Source organism: Lacerta agilis, chromosome 14 (assembly GCF_009819535.1).
Source record: "Lacerta agilis isolate rLacAgi1 chromosome 14, rLacAgi1.pri, whole genome shotgun sequence".
Classification (NCBI taxonomy): Eukaryota; Metazoa; Chordata; class Lepidosauria; order Squamata; family Lacertidae; genus Lacerta; species Lacerta agilis.
In genome coordinates this window covers 41,596,569-41,620,402 of record NC_046325.1, presented here as the reverse complement: position 1 = coordinate 41,620,402, position 23,834 = coordinate 41,596,569, and the positions used below count along the sequence as shown (strand labels likewise).

General features: G+C 45.7%; 1 protein-coding gene across 4 annotated transcripts in view; it reads right to left on the bottom strand.

Annotated features, from left to right (window-relative positions):
* Positions 1 to 23,834, bottom strand: part of KCNH6 (potassium voltage-gated channel subfamily H member 6) — a 114,242-nt gene that overhangs the window by 7,034 nt on the left and 83,374 nt on the right. For all 4 annotated transcript variants that reach the window (XM_033170342.1, XM_033170345.1, XM_033170343.1 and 1 more), the window contains 7 exons: positions 15,784 to 16,209; positions 11,288 to 11,687; positions 10,273 to 10,472; positions 5,007 to 5,259; positions 4,043 to 4,236; positions 3,019 to 3,118; positions 385 to 672 (listed from right to left, as the gene is read on the bottom strand). In XM_033170342.1, coding sequence (XP_033026233.1) covers positions 385 to 672; positions 3,019 to 3,118; positions 4,043 to 4,236; positions 5,007 to 5,259; positions 10,273 to 10,472; positions 11,288 to 11,687; positions 15,784 to 16,209 — 1,861 coding nt within the window. The remainder of the gene's footprint in view (positions 1 to 384; positions 673 to 3,018; positions 3,119 to 4,042; positions 4,237 to 5,006; positions 5,260 to 10,272; positions 10,473 to 11,287; positions 11,688 to 15,783; positions 16,210 to 23,834) is intronic.

Sequence of the window (23,834 nt, the reverse complement as noted above, 5' to 3'; positions counted from 1 at the left end):
CACCCTTTGAGAACCACTGCTGTAGGGCAATTGAGCTGCATCGTCAGAGGGCACCTTAAACGACAATTTCCAGGATTTTTGGCCTATCAGTGAATCTGTAAGCTCCTTAACCCTTCTCTTAAGCTTAATGTTTTTGAGCCTAAAATTATATTTCATCAGCCTCTCACAGATGGAAAGCAGCAGGAATGTCTAATTAACACTCAGCGGTACAACAGTAATCCTCTGTGGCATCGTGCCCTGCTGGCACAATCCCATGTCCATTCCCGCAGCGGGCAAACAAATAGGGCAGGACTTTTGAGGCAGACTATCAGATAATCATGTAATTCAGGCCAAGCGGATTATCTTACTATAATTTACCCAACCGGAGCCCCCCGTTACCCATACCTGCATAGGACAGGCTGTCATCAGTCACCAGTTTGTCAACGTCGATGGCATCAGGGACCAGGTTCACCACAGCTGGGGCGTATTTGGCCTTTTCACCGTTTGTGAAAGGTTCGTTCTTCATGGGGCTAGGCATCTTGGCCTCCTCTTCACTGGTCTGGGAGCAAGGTGTCGTAGTGCTGCACATATCGTCCCAGTGGTCCTTGCTGTGTGGGCGCTGCAACTGTGTGAGCTCCGAGTACGCGTGGTACTGCTCAGGATCTGAGATGCCTGCATCTAAGTTATCCGAGTCTGCAGAGGCAGCAAAGAATGCAGGCAAGCTTAATATGGGGAGCCGGTGGCTGTGACCTAGCTGCCTGCAGAATCTATACAAGACGTAACCGGCTGTGCATTCTCATAAAGAATATTCTTCTATATATTCTTATCACAATATAAAATGTTTGTTTTGCACATAAACAACACATAAAGTGCAATAATATAGACGGAAATCCCAATAGATCACCCCTCCCCTCCAAGAAAGAACCACATTTTAAAAGTGAATCGGATGTCAATCAGATCAACCAAAGGCCTGGCTAAAAAGAAACATTTTTGCCTGGCTCCTAAAGGTGTATTTCTCCCCCTCCCCGACTTTCTCCTCCTCCTCTAACCATCACATTTCCAAAAAACAAAACAAAACAAAACACCACAACCTCACAAGGCCTGTGGAGAGAATTGCTGTGATGGGCACAGATATGAGACCTTTAAAAAGAGTTAGATAAGGTTATACAGTCGTACCTCGTGTTGCTTTCGCTGTGGGTTGCGAACGGCGCGGGTTACGAACGCAGTGTTTACTTCCGGGTTTTGCCGCACGTGCAGAAGCACTCCGCGTGTTCGCAGGTCACACATGCACAGAAGCTGCTCGGGTTGCGGACTTTTCAGGGTGCGAACGGCACCCCCGAACGGATCGTGTCCGCAACCCGAGGTACCACTGTATAGGTTTATCAGCAGCCAAGAAAGCTGCATGGCTCTCCATGTTAAGAGGCACCATACTTTTGATCTCTAGAGGAACGAACTGCAGAGGTGGAACCCAACTCCATTTTGACCTGCACTGTTAACTTTCCCAGAGCAACTGTCCTACCACTATCAGAGGCGACGGCACTAGACGAACCTTTGAACTGGCTCAGGACAACAACCTCTTAAGTTTTAGTAATGGGAATGGTCAAGAGGTGGCAGCAATGGGCCTTCTATCTTCCTCGCTCCATTGCTCTCACTCTTATTTTTTTAAAAATAATCTTTATTGAAAATTATATCAAAACATCAAAAACAAGCAAATAAAACATAACAAAATACAACAAAACAAGTCAAAACCACTCATTACTTCTAACAAACACACTATCAAATAAAAAAACAACTAATAAATCAAACAAAACAAACCACATACATACATTCAACACCCATTCCTATCCACATTTTAGATTTTTCAGACTTCCATTTGTTGTCCTCTCAGGTTAATTCATTAAACCATTTCATTTCTGCTTTCCTTAACCACTAAACCAATATGTATAGTAAAATATAAAATACCATATATCCTTCTTTCTTGTATATCAGTACGGATTATTAGATATGGATCCTGGTCTTTAAAGTGGGGCATTATTTTTTCATGTATTCACCAAATTTCCCCAGCTTCGACAAAATCTCTGATTGCTACTTGCTCTAATTAATTCCATTAATTTGGCCAAATCTAAATAACTAAATAATTTCTCTTGCCACTCTCTAATATTTGGAATCTCTTGTTTTTTCCAATGCGTAGCAATTAATATTCTTGCCGCTGCGATTGCATATAGGAAGAGTTACTCATCCTCTTTCTTAATTCCTTCGTCCAGTATCCCTAATAGAAAGGCTTCTGGATTTTTCTTAATATTATATTTCAATATTTTTTTAATTTCTTCAAAAACCTGATTCCAGAAAAATTTTATTTTCTCACAGTGCCACCACATATGTATGAATGTCCTTGTCCCCTTTCCACACCTCCAACATAGATTATCTTTAGTTTTATACATTTTATGTAATTTAACCGGAGTAATATACCATTTATGGGACGCAGGTGGCGCTGTGGGTTAAACCACAGAGCCTAGGGCTTGCTGATCAGAAGGTTGGCAGTTCGAATCCCCACGACGGGGTGAGCTCCCGTTGCTCGGTCCCAGCTCCTGCCCACCTAGCAGTTCGAAAGCACTTCAAATTGCAAGTATATAAATAGGTACTGCTCCGGCGTTTCCGTGCTCTGCTCTGGTTCGCCAGAAGCAGCTTTGTCATGCTGGCCACATGACCCGGAAGCTGTACACCGGCTTCCTCGGCCATTAACGCGAGATGAGTGCCGCAACCCCAGAGTCGGACACGACTGGACCTAATGGTCAGGGTTCCCTTTACCTTTACTATACCATTTATAGAACATTTTTATCATATTTTCTTTGAAATCTGAAGCTGTAAATTTCCAATGTTCCTTCCACAATTTTTCCCATTGTTTTAACTGTATAGTTTCCCCCAAACTGATTGCTGAATTAATCATTGTCTCCTTCACCATTTCATCTTTAACTTCCCATCTTTTAACTCCACTCTTAAAGGAGCAATCCTGTAATGTTTCCTGAGATGCTGACTCACCTATTTTGTTCGCTTTGCAGAGGGAATGCTTACGGCGCCGTGCTCGACGATAGTTGCATGCATATTCCTCACTGAGAGGGGACCGAGGAACACTGTCTGCCTGAGAGAGAAAAGTAACAGTCACATACCCTCCAGCATTTCTCCGATGAAAATAGGGGTGTCCTATTCCATTATTATTGATATCATCATCACCATCATCATCACCACCACCACCACCACCACCCGCCCATCTGACAGAGTTGCACTAGCCACTCTTGGTGGTTTCCAACATATATAAATCATAGTAAAACTACCGTATGTTTTGCTCCATAAGATGCACTTTTTTTCTCCTAAAAAGTAAGGGGAAATATCTGTGCGTCTTATGGAGCGAATGGTGGTCCCTGTGGAGCTGAATTGCCCAGGGGCCAAAAGAGGATCGTGCCTTTTATTTTACAAGGAGAAAAGGGGGTGTTGAAAGGACCCTGCTCAGCAGCTGATCAGCAAGAGATCAGGAGAGAGATAAGAGTCCCGGCTCCCTTTCAGCCCCGCCCTCCATTGTTGAATGTGCTGCAGAGGGAGGTTGTTTGTTTCCCCAGCAACATGTGACTGGCTGATTAGATTATCTGTCTGGAAACTGTAGAAATGGCTCCCTTTCCTTCAGAAGCTGCAGAAAAAATGTAAGTTGAACCCCATAAAAATGGGGCTTTTCCCCCTTTGCAAAAGGAGCTTTGCTTTTCCCCCTTTGCCAAAAACTGCAAAATTTTTAGCTGATCCTCAAAAAACCAGGGCTTTTACCTTTGCAAAAAAGCTGCAAAACTTTTAGCTGATCCTCAAAAAAAACCAGGGCTTTTCCCTTTGCAAAAAAGCTGCAAAACTTTTAGCTGATCCTCAAAAAAACAGGGCTTTTAGAAGAGGAAAACCAGAAAAATATTTTTTTACTTGTTTCCTCCTCTAAAAACGTGGTGCGACCTATGGTCTGGTGCGCCCTATGGAGCGAAAAATACGGTATACAAGGACACACACACACCCCACTTCAGATACTCACATCTCTCAGGTTGAAAGTTATCTCCAGGTTGCTCCAGAAATTATCTGAGAAGGCTGGATACATATCCAAGACTTCCAGGAGGTCCTCACGCTGGATTTTATGCAAGTCGCAGTAGGTGAGGGCTCGGACATCTGCATTGGATTTCCCAGGCCTGGCGTAGAGGCTGATAGGTTCCCCAAATATGTCGTTCTTCCCTGCACAATGTAGGGAATCCTGTTAGAATGCAACAACTTTCCTGCTGTTGTGGGAGAGAGACCAACGGTCCACTCAACCCATAATTCTGTGAGCGATGCTGGAAGTGTTACAAAAATGGGCTGCGGGGCCCATAGATTTTGGCTCTGAGGTCCAGCGCTAGCTGCACCTCTGGATTTTACAGGGGGAGGAGAACCTCCACAGCGGATCTGTTCTTTCCTCTGGGTGGAAATGGGGATATACCATCTGCCTCTTCTGCTTTCAACGTCCCTGCTAGGAAACACTCAGACCCTGCATTGCATTGATCCCTTCCAATTCTACAGTTCTGAGTTTTTAAGGATTTTTTTCTTAAGAGTATCTTAAAAATTACACAGACAATGTAAATCTCCTGACAGATATAGAATGAACCTTGAAAACAGAGAAAATGTAAAGCAAAATTTGTCTGGATAAAAAAGGGAAAAGTAGAATAACAAAAATGAAATGCATACAGATTTACAACTGTAATACAGCACAATGGGAAGAGTTGCAAGTCTAATTTTTATGGTGTGTCTACGTTGGGTATGTATGTAGGTAGTGTATGTACTGTATGTATGGTATATTGAAGTGTATTGTTTAATTTTTATGTAAATTGATGTATAATAAAGACTATTTACAAAACAATCCTACAGTTCTATCATTCTACGCAATTTGCCACGGCTGCCCGAGGGCAACCGCTGCTTCCTACAAATGAACAGGCCTTCCAGCCCACCATTCCCAGAGAGAACTCTTTTACCTAGGATGGCCACCACAATGTCCTCCTTGAGGATCTCGATGGAGCCGCGCGAGATGAAATAGAGAGTGGTGAGGACATCTCCGTAATGCACCAGTGTATCCCCGGGTGGTGCATGGGTCGTCTTGAACTTCATGGCCAAGGCCCGCAGGCAGCCTTTGCTAGCTCCTCGGAAGGCCTTGCAGTTTTGGAGCAGGGTGCGGTTGAGGTGGAGGCAGATATCAGCTTGCAGGCAGTCGGGGAAGCCTTTCAGCACCTGAGTGGGAATGAAAGCAGGCCTATGTGAGTGGGTGGGGTGGTCTATGAAAGGGGCTGCTGTCACTCTCTTCTCACTGCTTCACCTTATCCCACAACCATACCCTGTGCAGGAATTGATTCAACTGGCAGTATATAGACGGATAAAATTAAGGTGGAAGCCTGTTTTTGACATGCTGATCTGTAATGAACTAAGGCAAAGGCTTTCCGTGAGCTTACAGAGACGCTTCCAAACTGTTCTGCTGAGGCACAGGCCAAATGTTGTTTGCTTGCCAATTATCTGTCTTTTTATATTCTCTTCCTACACCGCTAGATTTCCAGCTTTTGATCAAAATGTTTCTTCAGAGAAGAGATAAATGAAGCAAGGGTGGTTACCTGATAGCCATTATGAAGGAATTTGACTTTGCTTCTGTTATAATAAAAAAAAAACCTGCTCCTTTTCCCTTATGGGGTACCCAAGAGCCCGTATAGAGTCCTTCTGTAGATTCTCTATCAGTAGGAGAAAATAACAGAGGCCAACCAGAGAATACTGAGAAGCAAAACAGCTTAGTAAGTATGATCTTTATTAAACTGTTGCAACAGGGTGCTCACACCCCCCTACACAGGAGGGAAGAGGAACCCAGAACAATGGTGCACAAGCCCTTATATAGACTTGAAATTGCCACCCTGTAGCTCAAGACCACCCCCCAATACATCATACATACATCACAGAAGGGGTGGTCTACAGCAGAATCTTGTCTGGCAGGAAACCTGTTAATGGGTTTACCTGGACAGCCTGGCCATTCTTTTGTGATGATAAATACTTAATTCCTGAGCCCAGGTCACAGGCTCACCCTATTCATACCCATATGTGCCCTTAAGGCAGGATTTGTGAGCACAGAGACAATGGAGAGGCTTTTCCCATTTCCATCCAAACTGCAGAGGAAAATTTGAGGTCACTGAAAGAGTCAAAATGGCTTTAGGACTGTTTCAGACATGTGGTTTATATATTTATGTATGGCGGGTGGTGCTGTGGGGTAAACCACAGAGCCTAGGACTTGCCGATCAAAAGGTCAGCGGTTCGAATCCCCGCAACGGGGTGAGCTCCTGTTGTTTGGTCCCTGTTCCTGCCAACCTAGCAGTTTGAAAGCAAGTCAAAGTGCAAGTAGATAAATAGGTACCGCTCCGGCGGGAAGGTAAACGGTGTTTCCGTGTGCTGCTCTGCTTCGCCAGAAGCGGCATAGTCATGCTGGCCACATGACCCGGAAGCTGTATGCCAGCTCCCTCGGCCAGTAAAGCGAGATGAGCGCCGCAACCCCATAGTCGGACACGACTGGACCTAATGGTCAGGGGTCCCTTTACCTTTATCTTTATGTGTTTGCCTGGTACATTTATGAACATTTATTTTATATCTTAGACCTTATATCTCTCTTAACAGCTGCCCTGGAGTATTTGTACAGATCTTGCTTGCATGGATAGATGCATATTACCGGTATATGGGAACACCAATTTTTATGGGCTTTTAAAAGTGGGCTGTTTTTTATCGGTTGTTGTGTATTATACATGGGCGCGCATATTTTTCCTGTCTGTTGCATTTCTTTCTGGCTTGTGCATTGGGGATTAGTTATAGGATTAGTTCAGTTGGTAGAGCATCAGACTCTTAATATCAGGGTTGTCGGTTCGAGTCCCACATTGGGCAAAGGATTCCCACATTGCATGGTCTTTTCCAACTCTACAGATATATGATTCTAACTAGCACTGACCGCCAAGGCTCAAATATCCATTGTGGATGTTAGAAACGGCACATATCTTGCCTAAGGGCTGGAAAACTAATAATAGCAATAATAATAATAATAATAATAATAATAATAATAATAATTTTATTATTTATACCCCACTCATCTGGCTGGGTTTCCAGACACTCTGGGCGGCTTCCAGCAGAATATAAAAACATAATATAAAACATCAAATGTTAAAAACTTCTCGATACAGGGCTGCCTTCAAAACTTCCTTGAGCCTGGAACCCAAGGACAGGAAAATATAATTGAGGAAAGGAGTTTATATCAATAGGTATCCATTCTGGAGTAGGTTTTTTTGGGGGGGGGGGATTAAGGATCACCAAGAAACAAAGGAGAAAGGGAAGGGCTGTCTGCCTTAGTTTTCTGCTAATAATTATTTTTGTATTGTCCTCTTCTGAGCCAAGTTATATTTCTTGCTCATTGCTATGTCTTGTTGCATTGAGTTCCCTCAGACCAAGAATGCACTGCATGAAATTGTGGTTTCAATTTTAATTGTCGCAAACAAATTTCACGCACCTTCCAAATCTGCGCTATCACTCGCTATTTCAGCAAACAAGTTTCTGCAGTATATGGAAAGGGCCTGGCAGCTACAGTTCTCCAACTTATTTAATTCTGATAGAGATCTCTGAGCAATATTTGCAAAGATGGATGCATATGGTTCATCTGGAACATTAGTGGAATGCAGGGGTAGGGGCATAATCGAGTGGCAAACTGGCATTAAGGTTTTTGGTTTAGCCAGTTTTCCAAGAGTTTGCTTTAAAGCAGTCCTCCCCAACCTGGTGCCTTCTAGGTGTGTACACACACACACACACACACACACACACACCTGAAAACAACTGCAACAAAAACACACAAAACAATCCAGATTAGTTCATTAAAAAAATTCTGCAAAATAAAGCGCAGAGTTATTCTGGCAAATTTAAACACCGCTGCTTTCCCCCACTTAAATCATACATACATTCGGAAGTCATACCTCAAGGTTTATCCCGCAGCTTCAAAAATGCAGTTGGCATTATTACAAGGGATCTCCTTTGCTCTATATTGGTGATGAATGCACTCCTTGTTCCCTCCAGATGTTTTGAACTACAATTCTAGACAGCCACCCCAGCACGCATGATCGTGGTATCTGGAGCTGCTAGGATTTGTAGCCCTAAACATTTGAAGTGGGGGCACCAAGTTGGGGAAGGCTGCCTTAGGTTGTAATGTGGAAAGTCCCGTCGTCGTCCCCCCAAGTGAGAAGTGCTCTGTCTTCCTTCAAGGGGTGTCTACTGAGGCCTTCCTCTTCAAATGCTACTTTGGGCTTCGCTATTGATCCCCTTCACTCCCTTTCCCAACAGACTAATTAAAATGGATTGAAGTTTATTTAGGCACCATCCTATTCAGTTTTTGCTTAGCAACCAGCCATGTGGAGGAAAAGCTGAATCAATATGGCTTTGGAGCCTCTTCCTCACACCCAGGAAAAACCAGACCCAGCTTAGAATTATAGCCTTTAGGTTTCCACCTCAATGTCATTCCTTGCGAACTGGCTCAACATGGCATGTCTGCTTGACCTGGGGACTCTTAACATCACTTTAAGGTCCCCTCAAATTATGTTTCTCAGGCTAGGATTTGCAGCCACAATGGGAGGATGAAGATGCCCACTCCGGTTTGCTTCCAGCACTATTTTGTTTGTTTGTTGCCAATATCCATCTTGTTACGTTTCAAGCCAATTCACACAATCAATGTGTACGTAGTTAAGCGTATAGTCTGAATAGATCTGGGCCGAGTTCCACGCATACTGAAACCATCTTGCATCTTACTTCACACACCATTTCAGACAATACTACGCTGCTGCCAAATAACGATGCTTGCGCAATAAAGGCTGACCAGGTAGCAAGGCAGTTTTGTAGGCAAACAGCCTCCGAATTCAGCCTCAATCTATACAAAACTCATGCGAACGACATCATAGGCTTGTCCCTACAGGGAGTACATATGCAACCTTTTAAAGGTTTTAGGACATGTGCAGATTCCATAGTTTCCAAACTTCCAATTTACATCCGATAGAAAAGCAGTTTAATAAGCCTTTCCTTTCTAACTTAATTTAAAAAAAAAAAATTGTAGAGTTGCAGCTCGATGAAATGATTTTTAACGGATTGAGTACATGAGTCTGGGTTGATTAACTGATCTGCCAATTTTGCATACAAGATTTATGTTGTAAGACGCATACCTGCAGGAGGGAATGGTGAACGCTTTCTAAGTTTGGTGCTTGCCATATGCAGTCTTTATAAACTTTTGTATTAAATAATATATAACATACAGTATTTTAAATTTTCTGCCCAGTCCTACAAAAGCTGGAAAGAATTCTAACCGAGTAGGCCATTGGATCAGTTTTCATCCCAGCTGGCCATTGTAACAACTTTGGAACTTTAAAAACTAGTGTTAGAGTTTGCGTTTTTCCTCTTATTTCCTCCTCTCTTTTTAAATTTTGTGCCATGCCTTTTTATTGTAGGCCTCAGGGTAGGGACTGTCTTTCTTTCATTTTCTTTCTTTTTTGTTCATTGGTCTGTAAGCTGCCCTGGGCGTCTTTTTTTATTGAAGAGCAGCATAACAAATGCTTTAAGCAAATAAGCAAACACAATGTGGCTTACTTTTTAGTAGACACACGTAAGATTGTACTCTTGGTGTTGCTGCCTGACTTCTTCATCTTTTAAGGGTCAACAAATGTATCTGGTTTGCATGCATAAATGTACAATTTACAACACAGTCCTTCAAATGGCAATCTCTGAGACCAAGCATTTGCCCCTTAACTGCCTTGGGTGCTTTCTCTGAAGTGAAAAAGCAGGGTAGAAATGTAAAAAAAATGTCCTCTTCTCAACACCAAACCACAGAGGACACCCCACCATGCACAGCCTTCTGTTCTTGACTGATGAATAAATATTGCTTTGTGTTTTGTTTTGTTTTGTTTTGTTTTGTTTTGTTTTGGGCTATCAATCTTGTGAGGATTTTCTGCCCTGGCTGTCAGGTATTACACTTTATGAGAATATAATTTATGAGATCTTTGGCAGGCAGGCTGGACAGCCAAGGAGTTCTGGCCAATCTTGTGAAGGGAGGAACCTGGGTAAAATCCAGCTGTATTCTGCATTTGCAGAAACCTATCTACTTAGCTATCTTAGGCTTGTCTATTGAGCTGTCCAGTTACATAGCTAACCACCTCTCATCTCCAAGGTGCTACACAACCTACATCATCTCTGACTCACCGCATTCATGTCGATTCCATTGGTGTAGGACCAAGCATGCTGGAAATACTCCTCAAGCCGCTGGCGCAGCGGGTTCGGGATTTGGTGGAAGCGGATGAATTCCTTCACCCTCAGCATCTGGGTATGGTAGCGAGCCGTACCCGAGTACAGGCGCTGTATGATGGCAGAGACATTGCCAAAAATGCTGGCGTACATGAGAGCTGAAACAAGAGGACACGGGTAAGCATTAAGGGGCGAAGGGACCATTGTCTGGGATGGTGGAAACTGAGTGTGAAATGTTTGAGCCCCACCTCAACATGCATTGCAGGCATGTATTGTAGGTAACATGCATTGTAGGTAAGATATTGCCTACAATATCTTACCGATGACACTGCCTTGAGAGCTCACAGATTCATCAGAAGATGACTTGTGAACACTAAGAGAGATGGTGGATAATTTTTTAAAAGATTGAAGTGCCATGTTCAAGTTTGTTTGTTTGGGAGCCATGTTGCCTGATCCGGAAGCCTAAACCAAGGGTAACCAACTTCCACCATCTCGATTTGAACATGTCTACTATTAAAGTAAGGCAGAGTTGGAAAACCTGTTCCCCTCCAGATGTTGTCGAAGCCAGGTACTATTGGCCCCATCCAGCATAACCAATGGTCAGGGATGATGGACCCTGTAGTCCAATAACATGTGGAAAGTACAAGACTGGCTACTTCTGCATCAAAGCTTCATCACAGATGTTGGGAGAGAGTTCTTGGTCCCTTGTTCATCACCAAAAGGGAAAGGGGAGGGGGGAAAAGGGCACAGATTTGCATAACCATTGCTATGTGTGGATATATGCATATTGCTAATTCAGAAATCTTTTTTGCCTGGCTGGAATTAAGTCCTTAACTTCTTACAGCGACTCTTGCTTTCCCAGATGGAAAGTCTACTGGGAACAGGTAAAATTTATATTCAGAAAGGAAAGTGACCCAGGCAGGAAAATACTCCTTTCACCCCTGGGTCAAGGGGAGGGCTCAGGAGCACTTACACCCAATCAGCATGACACAGATGGAGAAGATCTTCTCGGAGTTGGTGTTGGGGGAGACGTTGCCAAAGCCCACGCTGGTGAGGCTACTGAAGGTGAAGTATAGGGCTGTCACATATTTGTCCTTGATGGAGGGGCCAGAAGAGAGGTCGCTGTCGTTGTAGCGCTTGCCGATCTGGTCGCCGAGGTTGTCCAGCCACCCAATCTTATGCTCCATGTAGGGCCGCTCCACATTGCCAATGGCGTACCAGATGCAAGCCAGCCAGTGGGCAATGAGGGCAAAAGTGCACATGAGCAGGAAGAGCACAGCGGCCCCGTACTCGGAATAGCGGTCCAGCTTGCGGGCAACTCTCACCAGGCGCAAGAGTCGCGCTGTCTTCAGCAACCCTATCAAGGTGGTTGTCTGGAGAGGGGATGAAGAAAGAAAGAGAGTAACAAGACATCTGAATACTATTTGCAATTTAAAAAATAAGTGTGAGGGTGACAGGAAGGTGTTGAATCTGAAAACTGTAATGCAGGAAGCCCCATGACTACACCGGGACAGAAACCATTACTCTACAGTCACTGTACCGTTTTATTTCTCCTAAAGTGAAGTGTATTATAAGCCCCACATCATTTATTTCCCCTCCATTTCTTAATGCACCTGTGTGCAGACTTTATTATGATACTTCTTGAGCCCCAAATCTACACTTTTGGGAGTTTTAGGGCTCTTTCCAACAGGGGAAAAAAACACACACACAACCACCATGGATAAACTTACCGTATTTTTTGCTCCATAAGACGCACTTTTTTCCTCCTAAAAAGTAAGGGGAAATACCTGTGCGTCTTATGGAGCGAATGGTGGTCCCTGGAGCTGAATTGCCCAGGGGCCAAAAGCAAATTGTGCTTTTTATTTTACAAAGAGAAAAGGGAGTGTTGAAAGGACCCCCTCAGCAGCTGATCAGCAAGAGATCGGGAGAGAGATAAGAGTCCCCGGCTCCCTTTCAGCCCCGCCCTCCTTTGTTGAATGTGCTGCAGAGGGAGGTTGTTTGTTTCCCCAGGACATGTGACTGGCTGATTAGATTATCTGTCTGAAAACAGTAGAAATGGCTCCCTTTCCTTAGGATTTTTCAGAAATGTGAGTTAAACCCCATAAAAATGGGGCTTTTCCTCTTTGCTTTTCCCCCTTTGCAAAAGGAGCTTTGCTTTTCCCCCTTTGCAAAAAAAGCTGCAAAACCTTTAGCTGATCCTCAAAAAAAAAACAAAAAAAAAAAACCCTAGGGCTTTTCCCTTTGCAAAAAAAGCTGCAAAACTTTTAGCTGATTCTCAAAAAAGGCCTTTTGCCTTTGCAAAAACAGCAGCAAAACCTTTAGCTGATCCTCCAAAAAAACAACAACCCCAAAACCCCAGGGCTTTTCCCTTTGCAAAAAAAGCTGCAAAACGTTTAGCTGATCCTCAAAAACAAAACAAAACAGGGCTTTTAGAGGAGGAAAACCAGAAAAATATTTTTTTTTCTTGTTTCCTCCTCTAAAAATGAGGTGCGCCCTATGGTCCGGAGCGTCCTATGGAGCGAAATTCACGGAATTCTGATCTTACTTGGCACATTCTGCATGAAACCCTTTACAGGTTCCAGAGGTCCCCCCCAAGGCTTGGCTACTCCTATCCACAGACCATAGGATAGGTCGCATAGCAGGGGTGGACAGCGGGAAGGGGCACTGCCACACTCCTGACCTCCTGCCAGACACACTGCCGTGTTTAGTTGGAGGGAGATGGGGAAGGGCAAAGCAGGGGTGGAGCCAATCCAGCACTCCTGCTGCTGTGCCCACACCATGCTGACCTCCCCGCATTTTAGCCCCTTCCCCTCTTCCTCCAGGTAAGCACAGCAGTGTGGCTGATTGGAAGCCGCTTTGCTCTACTGATATAACTGGCATGTAACTTTGGGAACAGGATACCTGAAATTTTGCATTCTCCTGCATATATGGCTGCCCAAACCTTGCGACTCTTTTCAGAGGGTCTGTGTTGGATCCCCCCCCCCAAGCGACGTGAAGTAGGTGGCTAACAGGATAAGTCCCCATACCCCCACCCACTTGTGGAATGCCTCTCTGGCCATTCTGGCACCAGGGGAAAACTTGGTCATTCTCTCAGGCCTTTAAGAACAGACATACCTGATTTTGCCATTTTGTAATTATTTTCTCATCTGGTTTTGCTCTCCTCTCTATTGCAAATGTTTAGGCTGCAAGTTATGATGCTGTTATTCACCTATTGGACCTGCGTTTTAATTTTATCAATTCATTTTATGTTTTTGAGCCCCTTAGAGGAAAAAAGGTCGTTTGACGGCCTTATATAAATATAGCTAGTTGGCAGCAGAGCAATCCTCAGCATGGTGGCAGGAGCGAGTGAACTTGTGAATTGCCCATCACATCCAAAACCCTATTTTCCCATGCTGCCCAGGGCAGGAAATGGGGATCTGTCAATTTTTTTGTCCCAATGGATCTCTGCTTTCTAAAAGTCCCCCCTTGAAACCACTGGGGGATGAGCTATTAACTCCACCATCTCCAAGCTGGAATTGCTGGTGATGAGACCAACCTGGGGCCTCTCAGATGAATGAAGGCAGTTTGGTCCTGCCTCTGCCCCATCCTCAGAGTGCCTTGTTCCAGGGTCTAATGCCAGCTCTTGCTGATAAAGACACAATATGTGGTGGCTGCACACACAATATTATTTCTGTGAGGATATCAGGAACCTCCACGTGTCTCTTCACTTGTGAAGCTCTTCTCCATTGGAAGAGAGGTACTCCCACCACACCCTATTCCCCTCCAGCCAATGGATCTGGGAATTTGGATTGCTGTACAATATGTGATTAGGGACGCGGGTGGCGCTGTGGTCTAAATCACAGAGCCTAGGGCTTGCCGATCAGAAGGTCGGTGGTTCAAATCCCCGTGACGGGGTGAGCTCCTGTTGCTTGGTCCCTGCTCCTGCCAACCTAGCCATTCAAAAGCACGTCAAAGTGCAAGTAGATAAATAGGTACCACTCCAGCGGGAATGTAAACGGCATTTCCGTGCGCTGCCCTGGTTTCAGTGTTCCGTTGCGCGCAGGCCCGTGTTACCCATTGAGGCTAGTGGCACGGGGTGCCAGGGCGCCAAGTTCTGGAGGGCACCAGGGGAGAGTCCAGGAAACACCGAATGAGCGCGCTGAGTGAGCGAGGGTGTGTGTGCCGTTGCCGGCAAGTGTCGGCTCAGTTTTTTCCCTTTTAGCCTGCAGGCGCCGAATTCTGCGGGGCAGCAGAAAGCTAAAAGGGAAAAAACTGAGCCGACGCTTGGTGGGAGCGGCACATGTGCCCTCGCTCGCTTGGCACAGGCCCACTTGCTCACTGCACTGCCTGCCAGGACCACTGCGGCACAAAGCGGCCAGCTTAGCCAGGAGGTGCCGTGTCCAGCCTCCACCTCTTCCCCGCCGGGGGAGCCGCCCTCCAGTCGCTGCCCGCCTCCTCCAGCCCTTAAAAAAGGTCAACTCTGGGAAAGGGGGCACCAGAGGGATCTTTGCACCACGGTGCTGGATATGCTTAAGACGGCCCTGGTTGCACCAGAAGTGGCTTAGTCATGCTGGCCACATGACCCGGAAGCTGTCTGCGGACAAACGCCAGCTCCCTCAGCCAGTAAAGTGAGATGAGCGCCACAACCCCAGAGCCGTTCGTGACTGGACCTAATGGTCAGGGGTCCCTTTACAATATGTGATTACGGTGGTGAGAGTTTTATATGCACAAAGAAAGAAAGACTCATCGTTACCAACCATGGAGGAATGGTTATTGAAATTATTAGGCTGAGTTGAGATGGCAAAAATGGCATGTTTAATCAGAGAGAAATCATTGTCAACATTTACTAAAGACTGCAAACCTCTCATAGACTTTTTGCGTGAAAAAGAAAAAAGAAATAATGGCATTTGGGTTTGAAGGTTGAAGATAATGTTGGTTTATAGAAAGTAGACTTGCTGGGTGTTATATTAGAGTGGATGCGTTGAATAATGTTTATATACAGCTGACAGACAAATAATCTTTAGTTTCTTTCTTTCTCTCTCTCTTTAAATCCTTCTACTATCTCTGTCTCTTTCTCTCTCCCCCCTTTCCTTTTTCTTTCTTTTCCTCTGGTTCTATGTTTTATCAACATTAATGTTTTAGCCTGGACAAAAAAGCTATTTGATAATAATCATTGTAAATATTTTTTACAACAGCTAATAAAATTTATTTCAAAAAGTAAAGTAAGTGCGTTAAGTGACCTTCATGCTGAAGCCTAGAGAACTCTTGACAACAAGAACTCCTTTCCTCACGAGATTTCTGTGATTCCCCTAAAGATCCATGGGGGGTATGTGTATGTCCAGCTCTGTCCCACCCCTTTCCCCACCCTCTAAGTATAGGGACATCTCTCTCAGAACAACACTCCTTCACAGTTCCAGTATGTGCACCCAACTTTTGTCCAAAATGTGAAGGCAAAATAGTGAGGACGAATAAAACCGCTGTCTACCTTACCTCATCTGATCCAGAGCGGAAGATGAGCAAGTCGAAGGGGATGGCAGCCACCATGTCGATGAGAAACCAGCCCTTGAAGTAGTGGATGGCGATCTTTGCTGGGTGGCTTACTACCTCATCGTTGATATTGACATAAGTGGTGCGGAAGTTGATGATGATGTCAACGATAAACATGATGTCTACAATGAGGTCAATGATGTAGAGCGGGTCGCATGAGTAGCCGCAGTCCGAGCGATTCTCCTCCTGCTCTTCGTTCAGCAGGAAGGCGGCAGAGTAGGGCGTGAAAACGGCCGTGTAGATGACCAGCAGGAGGATCAGCCAGTCCCACACGGCCTTGAAGGGGCTGTAGTGCAGGATGGTCCATCGGTGGATGCGGGGTGCCTGCAGCTTGTACTCAGGGAGGACATCGGCTCCCAGGGACAGGACCTGCCAGGAAAAACAGACATCACAGAATCATAGAATTGTAGGATTGGAAGGGACCCCGAGAGTCAACGATTCCAACCTCCTGCAATGCAGGAATCTCAGCTAAGGCATCTAGGACAGATGGCCATCCAACCTCTGCTTAAAAACCTCCAAGGAAGGAGAGTCCACAACCTCCTGAGGGAGACTGTTCCACTGTTGAATGCTAATCAGTGAGTGATGTGAACTATAGATGGCAGCTGTGAGGATCCATATAAAACAGGCACATTTGCACCATTGTACAATTTGTGTGTCTTGCACTGGGTATATGAGTGTGTTCCAGTCTTTGGAATCTGACATACACTTGTAGATCAGGAGTAAATACTGGAAAACAGCAGCAAAATATGTGTCTGTGTGTAGAAAAGGGCCAACAGAATGTCTGAGGGCCATAAGAATGGATTGCTTCTTCCTTGCTAAACATTTAGACTATATATCTATGGACACAACCTAGTCTCACCCTGCCTTTCTCACCCTAGAAAGCATGAGGTAAAAAATAATACAAAGAAAGAAAAGAAGTCCCCATTCCCATCCCTCTGGAAGTCCTGCCAAATACCGTAACCTCTCCAGCTTCTAAAACTTGCCTACCGAATACCGACTCCTTAATTTCAATGTATATTGAAAGAACTCGAGGGGAGCAGGTGGCGCTATGGTCTAAACCATTGAGCCTCTTGGGCTTGCTGCTTGGAAGGTTGGCAGTTCGAATCCCCACAATGGGGTGAGCTCCTCTTGCTCTGTCCCAGCTCCTGCCAACCTAGCAGTTCAAAAGCACGTCAGTGAGAGTAGATAAATAGGTACCACGGCAGCGGGAAGGTAAACGACGTTTCCGTGCGTTCTGGTTTCTGTCACGGTGTCCCGTTGCGCCAGAAGTGGTTTAGTCATGCTGGCCACATGACCCGGAAAGCTTTCTGCGGACAAATGCTGGCTCCCTTGGCCTGAAAGCGAGATGAGCGCCGCAACCCCATAGTCACCTTTGACAGGACTTAACTGTCCAGGGGTCCTTTACCTTTTTCTTTTTACCTATTAGAAGAACAGCCACCCAGAAATGTATTTTTGCCCCCCATTGGCCTACGCCATTGGTGGGGGTCAACCAAGCCAACCCCTGAGTATGTTCCTGCAGCCATCCACCCCATGTCAGATTAGTAGATCCATCTTTTGGTACCAATACCACTGCTGCTTCTACCACCACATGGTGGTTGTGATCTGACCTACTTTCTTCCAAGAGCAAACTCAAATGCACAAAGACGTCGTTAGTCACAAAAACTAACACAGCAACACCAACAGTCATCCCTGCAGCTTCCCCAGCAACTTTCTGCCATATACCAGTCACCAGGACCTCAAATATCACTGCTCAGGAAATTCACCTGAATGGAACTAGGGAAGCCAGTCCGCACCTTCTGCTAGGGATGGATGGCTCTGTTAGTTTCTCTTTTTTTTCCAATCTCCAGTTCAGTTTGCTACATTTCTACATCAGTTTGCAATTAAAAACAACAAGAACTCCTTATGAAAATCCACCAGCATGTGAGTTTCCCCTAATACACACAGTTCTGTACACAAATTTGCCAGGTATGCACATGTCTGCAAACCATTTCCCCTAATAACATGCACTTTTGTATGTTCATATTTTACAAACAAAATATGCATGTTTTTTGTATGTGGCTGGAGAACTGGGTAGCGAAATTTGGAAAAGGGTGAATATTGAAAGACAGATGCATTTTGGTTCCATCTTGTTTCAGGAAGTGGAATTTAGTAGCCTCTTCCTTTTTCCCACTCCCTGCACAAGCACACACCCAAGTATCTGTGTGAAGGGAATAAACCATTTGCAAGGAAAAGAGATGGGAGCCCTGGTGAACCAAGTGGGAAAGGATAGTCCATGGGTAGGCAAACTAAGGCCCAGGGCCGGATCCAGCCCAATCGCCTTCTAAATCCAACCCGCGGACAGTCCAGGAATCAGCATGTTTTTACATGAGCAAAATGTGCCTTTTTATTTAAAATGCATCTCTGGGTTATTTGTGGGGCATAGGAATTTGTTGATTCCCCCCCCCAAAAAAGATATAGTCCGGGCACCCCACAAAGTCTGAGGGACAGTGGACCGGCTCCCTGCTGAAGACGTTTGCTGACCCCTGTACAGGGCTGCCAACTTGAATAAAACATTGGTGAGGCCCAGGTTAACCCCGCCCCACATAATCAATCACAAGACGCAGCACACACACAACATTTGAATGGCAATTCCCATCAACTTTTGGGGGCGGCCCCCTCAAATATTTTATGGCAGGGCGCCGAAGGTAACTTGGCCCCTAGGAGTTGGCTCCTATGATCACACTGATAGCTCACTAGGGAAGGCCAACCCAATCTGGTTTCAAATCTCACTCCTGGAAGATGGGAATGTTCTCTCTGGATGTAACTGACAAATTGGCATGCTTTTGTTTTGTTTTGTTTTGTTTGTGTTTACTGTTTTACTGTGGAAAAACCAATAAAATACATTTTTTTTAAAAGTCCTCTCTGGAAAGCAAAACCTCCCCTAGATGGAAAAAGGAAATGATAATCAGAAACAGAACCCAGATCTCTCTCCTGTGACAAACACCCTGACCATATACAGCCTCAAGAGGCTACAGTCAAGATAGCAGGCAGACGAAAAACATACCATGGGTTATTTGTGTCCTAGCCACCAATACGAACTCTTCTGTACCGTCTAACCACATGCACAGAAGCAAAGCTTAGCAATGTGGAACAACACAGATGCAGCACACAAAAGGTTGCCATGGTCTCTAATGAGAAAAAGTTGGGGGGAAACATGGAAACACGCTTGAGGCATTGTAGGTAGTAGCCTGGACCAACAGCCAGGTGATTGACTCAGGCATGCCTCAAGATGGCTTCCATTTTACCACATCTCCCTGATAGGCGTTTGATTGTTTGCAACTCCGTTTGCGCCTCTTTGCAGGTGGGCCCGGGGCCTTCACTGTGAACTGGTCTATGGCAGGCCAGATCATCCTCCTGCCACTAAATCAGTCAATGGCAGCATGAATTTGGGGGCGTTGGCCTGGGCAGAGGAACAACTGACCAGTAACAGCGCTTGGCTCTGCGCTCAGGGCAAGGATAAATCCCTGGCCTGTGGGGCCTTTCGCCCTCTCTCTTGCCGTGCCAGTTCTTCCACCCACCCTCCCTCAGATTAGGGTTTTTTTTTTTTTGCGGATGGTACGACCTTGCTATGGACGATGTCGGTTGCCTGTTTTAGGGGCCGGGCAGGAATTTCCCCCATCTGGCAAATTGGCACTGCCATTTGGGTTTACGCCTACCTCAAAGCAATCGTCACAACTTTGTAAGGTGGACAGGCATTGGGCAAGCCTAGTCTTGATTGGCGGGGAAGTTGTAGCTTCTGCTTGCCCCTCCATGGTTAAGGATATCCTGTTGAAAGGATCCAGGAGAAGGGGCTCCTGTCCGATGCCCAGATGGGGTTTTCCCAGAAGTGCCAATGGAAAGTTCCTTTCCAGGACTAATAAATCACTGGGGTGGGGTGGGGTAGATTTTCATGGGGAACACGACAGCAAGAGAAAGTATTCAATCCTCTCACCATGCACTGTGGTCCTGATCATCTTCTCTTGCACTGCAAAAATCTAGACTTCTCAAATGCAATCATGCATTTAACTTCACATCTAATAGTTTTGCACTCACTGTATTTATACCAGCAAGGACATTTTCTGTCAAAGAAAGTACGTTCAAAAGTTGCAGAACACAGAACTTCTCCAGGTATTTGGTGTAGGAGTGCAATCTGGGGGTTTGCCAAGCCTGGAAATAAAAGAGGGTGCGGACGTTGTTTGCCAGCTCTTGAAAGCGTCTTTATTCACCTAGGCCACAGGGAGTTATTGATACCTGGCCTTGAGAACTGTTCTGCTTATTGACTTCATGGCTGTATTTTAATTTGCCCTTCTTGTAATTTGTTTTTATTGGTTCTGCACTGCGTTTATTGATGGTCTTTTAAGGAGGCAAGCTGCCTTGGAATCGGTACAGAAGGCAGTTTATAAATGTTTAAAAATCAATAACGTAACTGACAGGGTAATGCTCCTTTTGCAGCGCAGCCCCTGGCTCTCCCTTTCTCCTCGCTTGCCCATATTTCTCCTGCATCCCTGCCAAGTGAAATAAACTGATGAATGCTCGAAGACACACAAGAGTGAGGTCAAGGAGCAAACTAACTTTGTGAAAACTGTCCATTTCCTTATCCAGGAAGTTCAAAGTGCTTGCTTGGGAGGAGGATGACTCCCACATAGCCGGCTCCTGTCACATCTGCTGCTGTGTCAATCATTCCGGGGCTGTACCATTGAGGGCCTGTTGTCTTTGTCCATGGAGTTTTCTTGGCAGGGATACTGGAGTGGCTTGCCGGTTCCTCCTCCAGGTGGATCACATTTAGTCTAAACTCTCCACTATGACCTGTCCATCTTGGGTGGCCCTGCATGGCATAGCTCAAAGCTTCCCTGAGTTATTCAAGCCCCTTCGCCACGACAAGGCAGTGATCCATGAAGGACAGATCCTGAAGTTGAGGCTCCAGTACTTTGGCCACCTCATGAGAAGACTCCCTAGAAAAGACCCTGATGTTGGGAAAGATGGAGGGCACAAGGAGATGGGGATGACAGAGGATGAGATGGTTGGACAGTGTTCTTGAAGCGACTGGCATGAGTTTAGCCAAACTGCGGGAGGCAGTGAAAGATAGGCGTGCCTGGCGTGCTCTGGTCCATGGGGTCACGAAGAGTCGGACACGACTGAACAACAACAACAAAAACAACAACAACCATTGAGGGTACTCATAGGCAGGTGCCACATGGTGGGAGCCAATGAACTCATGACGGGGGCAAACAGCCCCAGCACACACAACCTGCATCACCGAGCAGTACAAAGTCAGGCCAGGCATAGATAGAGCTAATACACAACCATCACTTCCGCAGCTTGTCCAGCCCTGGGGTTTCTGAACTGGAGCTGCTGCAGCCACATCACCACCTTTAGCTGACTACTATCAGCTTCCTTCCGTCCAGATGTCTCCTTGAGAGAAGGGCCTTACTCCCAAGACCATTAATCTGGATGGGTCCTTGCCTGTAATTGGGTACATGTCCAGATGGGCCTGGTTTCCATCTGGTGCCTAACACATGACTGTCCCTCGGGCTGGGCACCCATTCAGCCTCAAAGTCAGAGGCAGAACTCACCTTGGGTGTGAACAGCCCCTCCTAGCTCTTGTTGCAGGACCCTTGTCCCGATGTGTAGCCTGACCCAGACTTGATGTAAGGCATGGTCATCCTGGTCCTCTTCTGGTGAGGAATCCCTTGGCTGTGGTAGGCAGTGGACTTTGGACACACCTCCACACGGTGGCATAGCATGGGTTGCCAATGCCCGGGGCTGGGTGAAGTGGGGTGGGTGGGAGGGAGGAAAACAGTTGGAGTATGCCTAACGGCATCTGCGTCACCCAGGAGCTCACAGCCACAGAGGTGAAATTAAGAGTTGTTTCATTGTTTGGATAGGTTACTTCCTGGTTCACATGGAGAAGCTGTATTAAGGCAGCATTGGGTGTTGAAATCCTGCACCCCTAACAATTTTGCATCCAGGGCAACCGCCTTTTTGCCCCTCCCCAAGCTACACCACTGCCTCCACATCCTATACAGCTGCCACTAGCTATCGGGTACCTTGCCTTGCAAGTCCATATCCGCTCTGATAAGTGGGGGTGTCAAGACAGAACACTCCAATCAAGTAAAAAAGGTGTTACTAATTTTAATAACTTAATTGTGCTTTTATGGTGTATATACCCATGAAAGTAATTGTGCAGGTTCTTGCTTTACCGTAGGCCTATAATGCCTGCAGTAAAGTGCATCAATGCTCTATATAGTGGTATAAGTTTGTGGGTGCTGAATCCCTGGATCCAATAAGTGTTAGAAGCTAACTAAGCCAGGCTAGCTTTCTGAACCCCTGGATCCAGCAAGTGTAAATATGTAAGCCAGGCTAGCTTCCTGTTGAGGTGATTGCCTGGGTGATGGGCCATTCAGAGAACAAAAGGAAAGAGGGCTCTGTGCTCATTTAGTTAGTGAGCAGGGTAAAAGCTGGGGTTTAGAGCAGAGTTTGCAGTTATGAGAGCTAGAAGCTGGAGGGAAAAAGCAGCAAGCTGGAAAGGCAGAGAGCAAGCCATGGCTGACCTCTGACTGAATCCAAGGCTGTGGCTATGAGAGAAACAAGACCATTTTGGGGGGTTGATGCTGCAAACCCCTCCATCATAGGCTCAGGTTGTGTGTGTGTGTAAATAAACCATATATCATAAAGACATCACAGTCTCTGCTGTGCCTCATTTCCAAAAGGAAACATGAACCCTGGATAACTGCTTGGAACCCGGGACTCTCGCACTGTTCGAAGACTGAGGCAGCATGCAACAATATTTTATAAGCTGCTGTTAGATTTCTACTGAACTGTCCTCAAATAATGCGCTAAGTGTAATATGAATCAATGGCAAACGGCATGAGCGGGGAGTTAATGCGCAGCTCAGAACAGAACATGCTGCTGGGAAGCAACAGGCAATGTTAGCTTAATCCCAAAGTGCGGTATTCCAACATTTCAAAATGAAATGGCCAAGGATGTCCAGCCAGGTCCCTGCAAAGTGTGATCTCAGTTTGGAAGATCATGGGTTTTACAGGACACTCTGACCATCTGCTGACAGCCTATGGTCATGATAACAAAGTGTGTGAAAGAAGGAGGCTTCAGCAGCAGACCTCCTGATAGCTGAATCATATCATTGTAGAGCTGGAAGGGACCATGAGGGTCATCTAGCCCAACCGCCTGCGATGCAGGAATCCTTTGGACCCAAGACCCTCAGATTGCAGTCTCAAGCTCTACCGACTGAGCTATCCACAGGGAAAGAGTATAAGAGAAGCAGGGTCTGGTATGGTTTCAAATGCAATCAATCCAATTTGAAACCATACCAGACCCTGCTTCTCTTATACTCTTTCCCTGTGGATAGCTCAGCATGAAACATATCCTACTGCACTGTGGGCAGTATGAGCAAGCAAGGGATCAACTGATCAAATCCTTACTAGCAAATTTGCAGGGAAAATCTGAAGCCTCCCATATTAAATATCTTCCAGAGGATAGGTCAAATGATATTACACTGACCGTGGCAACGTTTCTTTCGGAGGTCGCAGGAAACAAAAACCATCATGCTCTAGACATAACAAAATGACTACCTCGGTCTCTTTTGCCTGTTTGGTTGTTTTAACTGTATCTTGTTTTGAAACTGTTTTGTGGGTCTATGCACCACAATAAAGATATTTGATTTGATTTGGATGGGGGACTTGCACTGAGGTTCCTGCATTGCAGGGGGTTGCACGAGATGACCCCCAGGGTCCATTCCAACTCTATAATTCTATGAGTATTTAAGAGCCCAAACAGAAGACAGGATGTTTTCTCAGGGGAGCTCTGCATCCAACCAGGAGCATCATAATGCATCTGATGTCACAGCACCACTCCTTCCTTCCTCCTTCCTTCCTCCTCCTCCTCCTCCCTTCCGGAGGACGGAACAGTTCTGGAACAAGGCGTCCTTGTGAGCCCAATGCCTACTTGCAAACAGGGCC